At 38.1% G+C, this 12445-nt stretch overlaps 1 protein-coding gene across 1 annotated transcript in view; it reads right to left on the reverse strand.

Moving 5' to 3' along the window:
* Positions 1–1022: 1022 nt before the first annotated feature.
* The window catches only part of LOC110446263, a 33357-nt gene continuing 21934 nt past the window's right edge, over positions 1023–12445 (reverse strand). Inside the window, exons 2-3 of the mRNA XM_021491315.1 lie at positions 5044–6470; positions 1023–4446 (exon numbers count right to left, since the gene is read on the reverse strand). Of these exons, the coding sequence (XP_021346990.1) occupies positions 2425–4446; positions 5044–6429 (3408 nt within the window). The 5' untranslated portion in view covers positions 6430–6470 and the 3' untranslated portion in view covers positions 1023–2424. The remainder of the gene's footprint in view (positions 4447–5043; positions 6471–12445) is intronic.

Here is a 12445-nt window from a genome sequence, read left to right on the forward strand (position 1 = left end):
ATAAGACCGTTTTATACAATCCTTATATCACACACCTTTAAGTACAACTTATACACACCTATAAGACCGCTTTATACAATCCTTATATCACACACCTTTAGGTTCAACTTTTACACACCTATAAGACCGTTTTATACAATCCTTATATCACACACCTTTAGGTACAATTTCTACACACCTTTAAGACCCTTATATCACACACCTTTAGGTACAACTTTTACACACCTATAATACCGCTTTATACAATCCTTATATCACACACCTTTAGGTTCAACTTTTACACACCTATAAGACCGTTTTATACAATCCTTCTATCACACACCTTTAGGTACAACTTTTACACACCTATAAGACCGTTTTATACAATCCTTATATCACACAACGTTGGGTTCAACTTTTACACCCCTATAAGACCGTTTTGTACAATCCTTATATCACAAAACGTTAGGTACAACTTATACGCACCTATAAGACCGTTTTATACAATCATTATATCACACACCTTTAGGTTCAACTTTTACACCCCTATAAGACCGTTTTATACAATCCTTATATCACACACCTTTAGGAAGATTTTCTACTTTAGGAACGCTTGTACGCACAGGTCTACACATTCGAAACCAACTTGTTCAACATTTAGGAGCAACTAATACGCATATTTGAAAATCTTTAAACACCTCCAGGACCATCGTGTCCGCTGATCTATGAATAACTGCTATATCTTTAGGAACAACTGCATATTTAAGAACCTTTGGTACATATCAATAAGAACATCTTGCATACGTCCTTCAGAATTATTTTCATCCAGAAACCTTGTAATATTCCCTTATCAAGATTGTTGGTAGCATTTTTATCTAAAACGCTCTTGGTTAACATCGTGGCTACTAGTGTTGAATTTGAAAGTTCACTAACTCAAGTCAGATAGACATGATAACAAATCTCCACTTATTTGGGAACACGTACGTAAAAACTCATGTAAATGTACTGACGTCTTTCTCTCAAACATAACGAAAAAAAAGCTATTTCTTCCTTCATTTAATTTTATTGGATCAATTCACTTGACCTCCATGGAAAATTTTGAAAAACGCAATGTTCTTTTAGGTACAAGGTATTACATGATATTCCTAAACGGACTTCATGTTGAACCAGTTATAGAACAATTGACTCCGTTACTGCAAATTACATAAAAAGTATCCTTCGGTGAATGGAACACCATTATTTATAAATACGAACAGCACAGCCTTAGGAAATAACATGATGTAGTAATACAAGTGTTTATAGAAATAACTTCCCTATTAACACGGTAACATGGAATTATAAAGCATTCCGTTCATTCTAAAACAGACAAAATAAAACCTTCGCTCGAAGGCGAATATAAATCAAAGGGAGACCACCTATTTGATCTTGGCGTTTTAAAAGAAATGTACAAATACACAAATGCATTTCTACATTCTGCACAGCAATTTGTTTCGTTTTGTAAAGGGATGATTAATAAAATGTTTAAAAAATATATAAATCTTAAAACAGATCTGTCATAATTAAGGACAAAATTATTACTACAAAGAACACATATTTGTACAAAAATAAATGATAGCACACCAGCGCATACTAACTAGTATGTAAATGTGAAAACATACTGAACATCGTGTGTAAATGTGAAAACATACTGAACATCGAGTGTAAATGTGAAAACATGCTGAACATCGTGTGTAAATGTGAAAACATACTGAACATCGTGTGTAAATGTGAAAACATACTGAAGATCGTTTAAATTGATAGCACTTATAACTGTTGCCACCTGTCACCCGATCTAGAACAAACATGGCGGACTCTGACGATGTGTTACATTTCATGTTATGTTTGCATATTCCATTACCAATTTCCTTTTCGTAAACGCAGCAGACTACAAACAAACCTATAAATTATATATACAGCACATACAATTACCTCAAAATTGAACACAAATCAATCACTGTTAACTGTGACAGATCAAGACTCGAACCTAGGAAGTTTTGGTTCTGTTGGAAGAAATATATTTCAGAACAAAATATGAGGAACTGTTCGTTTAGAACTGACTTCCACGAATGACCCATTTTTTACCACAGTTACACGATGATGGATAACAGGACCACTTCTATGTTCTACATCATCTTATGATATCGAATGAAAACATTTACTCATAGTAACAGGCTTTTCACTCATAGCAAAATGGGTATCACTTAAAACAACAGAAGTATAGCTCTCGGTAACAGCAAACCACTTATAGAAAAAGAAGTGTCTCTCATAGTCACATAAAACACACGTTAATCGATCTTCGAGTAAAGGGAGGTCACTCAGTAATACTCGTATTAAAGATTGCATGCAGAATCATGGTCAGACACTATCTTCAAATTAAAAAAGTAACTAACAGTGACTGACTAGACACTAGTGCCCTATGACCTCTTTCCGTTTAAAGTGTGGTATCTGGTTTATTTTTACTTCATAGTTATATAACCACCTCTTTCCGTAAATAAAATCTCCTGTTAGCTTATCCGTCCAGAAGCCTTCCGGAAGGTAGATATCCCGCTCTATGACGTCATCACAAACGACAGGCGCGACCAAGAGGGAGTCGCCGACCATGAACTCATTCTTGGCGGTATGTGCTTCTTGATCGGACGGAGCAGTCCACCATATTGGTCGAATAATTGGATCGCCATTTTTTATTTCTTTTTGTATTTCATTTATAATTTTCACAGTGTATTGTTGGTGCATTAAAGAAGCGTTCCGCGCCATTTCCACACATTCATCATCAAAAGCCCACGGCGGAACAGCGTACTTCATGGCGGGGAAGAAGGAAGCCATTTGTATCCATCGAATGTAGAGCTGTCGATTAGGCAAGTCAAACTCTTCGAGCCCAGCAGCGGGTTCCTGTACAAACATACCGTCAACGATAACAAAGGGGTAACCCATAATTCCCAGAGTCAATGCTGTTTCTATGATACCAGTTATACACTCACCATCCGAATGCATAGTGACCTTTGTCGGTATGTTAACGAACGAAACTTGGTTTTGTGACCCGGATGTTCCTTCAACAATATCAGCATCAACTTCATTAAATGATGTTACAAATTCTGCAAAGAGATTTCTAATCATACTTGGTGTTACTTCCGCCGCATGGAATGCTGGACTAAACGGCATCCATGATCGATTACGGTAAAATATGTGGAAGGCTGTAATTTTGTATGTGGAAGAAAGTCGGATCATCTTGCCTTTCATCCACGATTCTGCTGACGGGTTAGTGATGTCCAACATGGCATAGATACTTTGCTCCATCGGAAGAAACGCTGGAACTTTTCTTCCGGCATCAAGCATAAAATTGCCGTCTTTTACACCTTCATCAAAATTGAAAGATTTATAACCAAAATACGGACTGACCTCAACAGAGAGAGAATAACCTAACGTTTTGACGTATTTCGCAATACCTGTTATGTTAGGAAATCTTTCTTTGTCAAATTCTAAATCCCCAAAATGTTTTTCCCATTTACCATCAATTTCAATGAAACTGCAATTTAATTGTCTGTCGTGTATTCCCTTTGCTAAACCGGATATGTCGTTCTCTGTGATATCATGAGATTGTGCAACGCCAAATGTGGACCAGACCGGATACTTTAAGCTAAGCCTAGATGGAAGGTTGTTCGGACCGTCAGGTAACAACTTTCGGACATACTTGTGAGTGACCACAGCATTTGTGCCGTGGCAAACTGTGTAATTTAAATCTGTTCCCCTAGTTCTCTTTTGACCATAAAAACTTCCCCTGTTGTTCCCAACGATGCAGATTTTATTGTTATTTTTTATATTCCATTTGACAGATACTGGGTCTTCGTTATGGACAAAGATCGACCCTCCTCCCGAGGATATCCAGTACCGTTCCATGGCCGAACTAAATGTTCCGGCAGGATAGAAATCCGTCTCTGCGGCTGTAAATGTAAAGTTAGTTTTATCCAGGGGCCACATAGCACTCGATGTGTTGGACGGACCAAACCAGACGTGAGAACCTATTATGAAGCAATCTTCTGGGAAAAGGTCCTCACGGGTGACCTCCCATGTTATGTTATAACAATTTACGGCTTTTGATCCAAAGTGTCGGATTCTTAAAACTGCATTATTTTTCCATTTTAGACACGTAAACGACCCTGTTTCTTTTTCATTTGCGCAGTGTGAAGGCAGAAGCCAAATGGGGATGCTGACCCCGAGATTCGCAATTATCTTATTATCTTGGTGGTCTCTCAGCGTGAGGATTCGACTTGAGGGCTCGAAGAAGACACGCTGGTTAGCATTCCTTATCTCATGAAACTGGTCGTGGAAATGCCAGCCTACAGCAACGGTTATCACGGCGACGACAAACATGGCAGCCACGGCCATGTGTAGCTGGTACTTCTTAATAGTCAGTGTCTTCCTCTTCCAGAACTGCAATAGATAATTTTTTGAATAAATACGAATTTTATTAATTAACCGTTCTATTCAGAGCTTATTTGAGGACAATTTGATAACTCCTAATGTGTAATTGGTAAAACTCGACTATGATCTATCGAACGACCTTGAGATTTTGACATTTTTAATAACGGACATCCTCTAATACGTATATCACACTTCTCTTGTTTACATGCATTTTATACTACCTAACAAATGTACTGAGGAGGTATACATTAAAATATCGACAAAGATGGAATAAGGTTGTTGACTACAAATTTACCAGCTACGTATTGGGTTTTACAAGGAAGGTGAAGTAAATATATTTTTACTGTGATCGGTAAGTATTCTGTTATATTTACATAAAACCAATAAATCAGATTTTTGGGTTGACTATTTTCCATATTTCATCTCTGTTACGCACTCGTGAAAACTATGAAAATATTCAATCCACTCGTGAAATAATCTTTTATTCATATAAACATTAAGAATATCTTCTATACATGCGCTCAATCTAGTGGATCCTCGTGTGAGTATATTTACTAATTCTAACAGGAGGTAATGGTGGACTCGACAAACTAGCGTCACACTTACACTTGGCATGTTTTCCTTCTTCATCAGCTTGTAGTGTCTCTGCAGATCCCTTATCTGACCCATCTTCTCACTGGTCAGTGCTATAGAGTCCTTCCGTAAGTGACGAGCAAGAGAACTCTTATTGGGGGACGTGGAATCATCAGAATAGTTACTCTCGGCAAAGGACGATTTCTTATGTTTCATTATCGACAGTGGTAAACCAAACTCATTTATCTTTCTTTCCTTCTTCATTGGAACATCAAATGTTTGTTTGTCCTGGTTGTCCTGTGATGGGAGGTTAAATGTCAAGCCCTGATCTTCCTCTTCCTCCTCTTGCTCCTCCTCCTCCTCCTCCTCCTCCTCCTCCTCCTCCTCCTCTACTTCTTCATCTTCGCCGACGTAGTCTTCTTCTTCTTGTCCCTCTTGTCCCTCGTCCTTGCTATCAATGCTGTTACTATAGTAACCATTACTCATTTCACTTGCCTGTGCATCCTGTATGATGCTGTTCACTTTTAGTGCAATGTTTTCTATGACGTCATCGCTTTCATACCCGCTGTTTACCTGACCGAGATCTTCCTCCGAGTTGTAGCTGGCCGTTCTCGCTGAAGTATATTCGATATCAACACTGCCTGATATTGTTGATATTGACTGGTCGTCTTCTTCTGTAGGTTTGTCGGAGGGAAGATTATCTAAGAATATGTCTGACGTCACCCGCCCACTCTCAAAACTATTGACTACCCCAGAGCGTCTTTGTCTACTGGGGCGACGGGGTCGGTCTGCACCATCAGGACAGGAAGAAGAAGTAGAAGAAGATGGGGATACAGTCTGTTGTTCTACTTGAACTGGGTTAGTTTCGATATTTTCATGAGAAACGCTGACTTTCGGACTTCTTTGTGGCGATTTGTTTTCCTTCGTTATGCGTTTAGTTGTGCGGTCATTTGGAATAGGGTTTTCCTCGCCCGGGCCAAGAGAAAAACTTACTCTCGGAGATTTAGTCTCGTTCGGCTTCTTCCCGGAGCGGTTATACATCGGGTTTCCTTCACCGGGAGCCAGTGAAAAGCTTACCCTTGGGCTTCTCTGAGGCGATCGACTCGCCTTAGCCCTTCTCTCGTTGGGAACGAGATTCTCGTCGCCATCTCTCCGAACGAAACTAACACTGGGCCTACGGGTCGGAGAAGTATTATCGTACAGGTCGGCATGGGAAGGAATGTTGTCAATATTTAGCTGGAAACTGACTTTGCGTTCTGGTTGGGAAATTCTTCGTTGGATCCTCGGACCTGGAAGGCCATTGCCGTCTCCTCCTTGATTGTTTGTTGCCTCCCGCTTTTTCGGTTTATTAATCGCCTCGTTTTCGTAAGAAACATCGTCCTTTGGCGACACGACGTTTCTCGCGGCATCATTCTCCATACCTTACGCCGAATCAGAGGAGGGTCATGTCAGCGGTGTTCCTACAATTAGGGATGACAAGATTAGTTACAGTTATTGATTCTATATGTTTAACTTTTCTTGTGTGTGGTATATATAAGCCTACGTGTATATAAGAACAGCTATTGCAACAGTAAAGATGTATGGAGTTTTCGTTACTACAGTTAAGAAGACGAGGAAGATGTTGAACAGTAAACTAATCAGAGAAACCTTAATGGAGATGATAAATACATTACATATCAACCGTAACACTACAGTTAAGACTAGATTTGCTATATTTGTGAAAACAAAACTATTTCCTGACTTAAAAAGAAACATTTTCGAGAATCGTTTTTATTTCGTTGTATGTAAATTGTTCTTTCTTGCAGTAGTTTTCTGGTGGAAAGTGTCTAAAATGACAAGTGATCGCGACTAATTGTAAGTGAACAAGCATGTCTTAGAATAAAGTGTTCTGTGCTCCGTACTCTATATGTTACAGATAAAGGGACCGGATAACAGTGCAGGTGTAGTATTCGTTTGATAACAGTGCAGGTGTAGTATTCGTTTGATAACAGTGCAGGTGTAGTATTCGTTTGCGTTCGTGCACTGCTCTTTATCCAAGACGTATAAATGTATATAGTTTAATTAATCTTGCCGAATCTTGTTATCAAATATTGTAAAAAGTTGAATATAGCTTAATAAGAAGTATTTCTCATAGATTTAGACAAAATGATTATTATAGTTTGTAGACAGGGGGTTTGGTGTAAACAAGCCCCCATAAACGGAATTTTCAATCATATAGGTGTGTAATAACTTAGATTTATATTTACTTTGCATCAATATGACATATAAATGTATATGTTGTACGCACAATACAAACAGGGAATGTATAAATAGGATTTACAGGGCTTGTGTTCTCGGAGAAAATGAATAGTTCAATCTGAGTTAGGCAATCTAGTTTAGAGACGTGATTCCGAGAGTGTTATCGGTAAAGACTACTTAAAGTGGCGACTTCAACCTATACAAAGGTTTTATATCGACGACAGTAAGCATACGCGGATAGACAGAGTATGACGTATCATAGCAACGTACATGTAGGTGAATTTGAAATAAGTAATATGGATTTTCGTTCAGCAAGCTGTGGCACGCCATACCGCTTTATAAACATTGACATTAACAAAATCTTACAGTAAATTGGTAAATACATCAAGTTAGTGGATATCTGTTTGAATGATTCAATTATATAATCAAAATGTATATCAATATATATTTTACTAAGCAAGTCAAATTACACTATGTGTATCAATTGAAAACGGTTAATTATTCACTAAATAATCTAAATAACATAATAAGAGTCACCAACAGTGTATTTAGTAAGGTTGGAGTAGGTCCCTATGGTATGTTTGTGATGCAGATTGATAGTCACACTGACGATAGCTATCAGTTTGTGATGCAGATTGATAGTCACCCTGACGATATCTATCAGTTTGTGATGCAGATGGATAGTCACACTGACGATATCTATCAGTTTGTTATGCAGATTGATAGTCACACTGACGATATTTATCAGTTTGTGAAGCAGATTGATAGTCACACTGACGATAGCTATCAATTTGTGATGCAGATTGATAGCCACACTGACGATAGTTATCAGTTTGTGATGCAGATTGATAGCCACACTGACGATAGCTATCAATCAGTTTGTGATTCAGATTGATAGTCACACTGACGATATCTATCATTTTGTGATTCAGATTGATAGTCACACTGATGATATTTATCAGTTTGTGATGCAGATTGATAGTCATACTAACGATATCTATCAGTTTGTGATGCAGATTGATAATCACACTGACGATAGCTATCAATCAGTTTGTGATTCAGATTGATAGTCACACTGACGATAGTTATCAGTTTGTGATGCAAATTGATAGTCACACTGACGATATCTATCAGGTTGTGATGCAGATTGATAGTCACACTGACGAAATCTATCAGTTTGTGAAGCAGATTGATATGCACACTGACGATATCTATCAGTTTGTGATGCGGATTGATAGTCACACTGACGATATCTATCAGGTTGTGATTCAGATTGATAGTCACACTGACGATAGCTATCAGTTTGTGATTCAGATTGATAGTCACACTGATGATATTTATCAGTTTGTGATGCAGATTGATAGTCATACTAACGATATCTATCAGTTTGTGATGCAGATTGATAGTCACACTGACGATAGTTATCAGTTTGTGATGCAAATTGATAGTCACACTGACGATATCTATCATTTTGTGATTCAGATTGATAGTCACACTGATGATATTTATCAGTTTGTGATGCAGATTGATAGTCACACTTGACGATATCTATCAGTTTGTGATGCAGATTGATAGTCACACTTGACGATATCTATCAGTTTGTGATGCAGATTGATAATCACACTGACGATAGCTATCAATCAGTTTGTGATTCAGATTGATAGTCACACTGACGATAGCTATCAGTTTGTGATTCAGATTGATAGCCACACTGACGATATCTATCAGTTTGTGAAGCAGATTGATATGCACACTGGCGATATCTATCAGTTTGTGATTCAGATTGATAGCCACACTGACGATATCTATCAGTTTGTGATTCAGATTGTTAGTCACACTGACGATATCTATCAGGTTGTGATGCAGATTGATAGATAGTCACACTGACGATATCTATCAGGTTGTGATGCAGATTGATAGCCACACTAACGATAGTTATCAGTTTGTGATTCAGATTGATAGGCACACTGACGATATCTATCAGTTTGTGATATATCTATCAGTTTGTGATGCAGATGGATAGTCACACTGACGATATCTATCAGGTTGTGATGCAGATTGATAGTCACACTGACGCTAGCTATCAGTTTGTGATACAGATTGATGGTCACACTGAGGATATCTATCAGTTTGTGATGCAGATTCATAGTCACACTGACGATATCTATCAGTATGTGATTCAGATTGATAGTCACACTGAGGATATTTGATAGTCACACTGACGATATCTATCTGTTTGTGATGCAGATTGATAGTCACATATCTATCAGTTTGTGATTCAGATTGTTAGTCACACTGACGATATCTATCAGGTTGTGATGCAGATTGATAGTCACACTGAAGATATCTATCAGTTTGTGATGCAGATTCATAGTCACACTGACGATATCTATCAGTTTGTTATGCAGATTGATAGTCACACTGACGATTTCTATCAGTTTGTGATGCAGATTGATAGATAGTCACACTGACGATATCTATCTGTTTGTGATGCAGATTGATAGTCACACTGGCGATAGCTATCAGTTTGTGAAGCTGTAGAGAAAATAACACAGAAACAAATATATCAATGCGGCGGTGTAGCTGTAGAGAAAATAACACAGAAACAAATATATCACTGCGGCGGTGTAGCTGTAGAGAAAATAACACAGAAACAAATATATCACTGCGGCGGTGTAGCTGTAGAGAAAATAACACAGAAACAAATATATCACTGCGGCGGTGTAGCTGTAGAGAAAATAACACAGCTGACGATAGCTATCAGTTTGTGATGCGGATTGATAGTCACACTGACGATATCTAGCAGTTTGTGATTCAGATTGATAGTCACAATGCAGATTGATAGCCACACTGACGATAGCTCTCAGTTTGTGATTCAGATTGATAGCCACACTGACGATATCTATCAGTTTGTGATATATCTATCAGTTTGTGATGCAGATTCATAGTCACACTGACGATATCTATCATTTAGTGATGCAGATTGATAGTCACACTGGCGATAGCTATCAGTTTGTGAAGCTGTAGAGAAAATAACACAGAAACAAATATATCAATGCGGCGGTGTAGCTGTAGAGAAAATAACACAGAAACAAATATATCAATGCGGTGTGATGCAGATTGATAGCCACACTAACGATAGTTATCAGTTTGTGATTCAGATTGATAGCCACACTGACGATATCTATAAGTTTGTGAAGCAGATTGATAGTCACACTGACGATAGCTATAAGTTTGTGATACAGATTGATAGTCACACTGATGATATCTATCAGTTGGTGATTCAGATTGATAGTCACACTGACGATAGCTATAAGTTTGTGATACAGATTGATAGTCACACGGAGGATATCTATCAGTTTGTGAAGCAGATTGATAGTCAAACTGACGATATTTATCAGTTTGTGAAGCAGATTGTTAGTCACACTGACGATATCTATCAGGTTGTGATGCAGATTGATAGATAGTCACACTGACGATATCTATCCGTTTGTGATGCAGATTGATAGTCACACTGGCGATAGCTATCAGTTTGTGAAGCTGTAGAGAAAATAACACAGAAACAAATATATCAATGCGGCGGTGTAGCTGTAGAGAAAATAACACAGAAACAAATATATCAATGCGGCGGTGTAGCTGTAGAGAAAATAACACAGAAACAAATATATCAATGCGGTGTGATGCAGATTGATAGCCACACTGACGATAGCTCTCAGTTTGTGATTCAGATTGATAGCCACACTGACGATAGCTCTCAGTTTGTGATTCAGATTGATAGCCACACTGACGATATCTATCAGTTTGTTATGCAGATTGATAGTCACACTGACGATAGCTATCAGTTTGTGATACAGATTGATAGTCACACTGAGGATATCTATCAGTTTGTGAAGCAGATTGATAGTCACACTGACGATAGCTATCAGTTTGTGATTCAGATTGATAGTCACACTGATGATATTTATCAGTTTGTGATGCAGATTGATAGTCACACTGACGATATCTATCCGTTTGTGATGCAGATTGATAGTCACACTGAGGATATCTATCAGTTTGTGATGCAGATTGATAGTCACACTGGCGATAGCTATCAGTTTGTGAAGCTGTAGAGAAAATAACACAGAAACAAATATATCACTGCGGCGGTGTAGCTGTGGAGAAAATAACATATCACTGCGGCGGTGTAGCTGTAGAGAAAATAACACAGAAACAAATATATCACTGCGGCGGTGTAGCTGTAGGGAAAATAACACAGAAACAAATATGTCACTGCGGCGGTGTAGCTGTAGGGAAAATAACACAGAAACAAATATAGCACTGCGGCGGTGTAGCTGTAGATAAAATAACACAGAAACAAATATATCAATGCGGCGGTGTAGCTGTAGAGAAAATAACTAAGAAACAAATATATCACTGCGGCGGTGGAGCTGTAGAGAAAATAACACAGAAACAAATATATCGCTGCGGCGGTGTAGCTGTGGAGAAAATAACATATCACTGTGGCGGTGTAGCTGTAGAGAAAATAACTAAGAAACAAATATATCACTGCGGCGGTGTAGCTGTAGAGAAAATAACACTAAAACAAATATATCACTGCGGCGGTTTCGGTCAGGATACTTTTCTCTATAAGGGAATGATGTCAACCACAGCGTCAACACATAACGGGACAAAGTAGGAGTTAGAGGTGGATACGAGTATCCGGTACCACATGTGGGGCCGACATTTTGGGATGTCTATTTTACCGAAAGTCGACCTAAACCCCTAAAACATGTTAAATTACGCTGAACACCTTATTTTAGGTCGAAATAATATTGCTGTAACAAAGTATCAGATCCTTGCGGTGGCCCCCCTTCATGGTGATCCTATTTATGTTACCAACTAATGTCTATAATCCTGTCTTTAGTCAGGTCAGTATATGACCATAAATGTATTTAGTGTAGATTCAATTTCTTCACTTAGAAAACCCTGTATATTACTTTATACAGCATAAGCATAATTTTGATACTTCGGCAAGTTGCATATCGAATTAGCACATGTTTGTCAGCATCAAATTGTATATCAAAACAAGCCAGATTGTTTTCACAAAAAATAGGCTTAATGATGGAGGCTAAGTTTGTGTTGACCACAAAAAGATAATGAAAATTGTGTTTCTGTTCAAAACAAACTTAACAAACTTAGCCTTTAGTATTCATACCAA

Source organism: Mizuhopecten yessoensis, unplaced genomic scaffold (genome assembly GCF_002113885.1).
Source record: "Mizuhopecten yessoensis strain PY_sf001 unplaced genomic scaffold, ASM211388v2 scaffold309, whole genome shotgun sequence".
Lineage (NCBI taxonomy): Eukaryota > Metazoa > Mollusca > Bivalvia > Pectinida > Pectinidae > Mizuhopecten > Mizuhopecten yessoensis.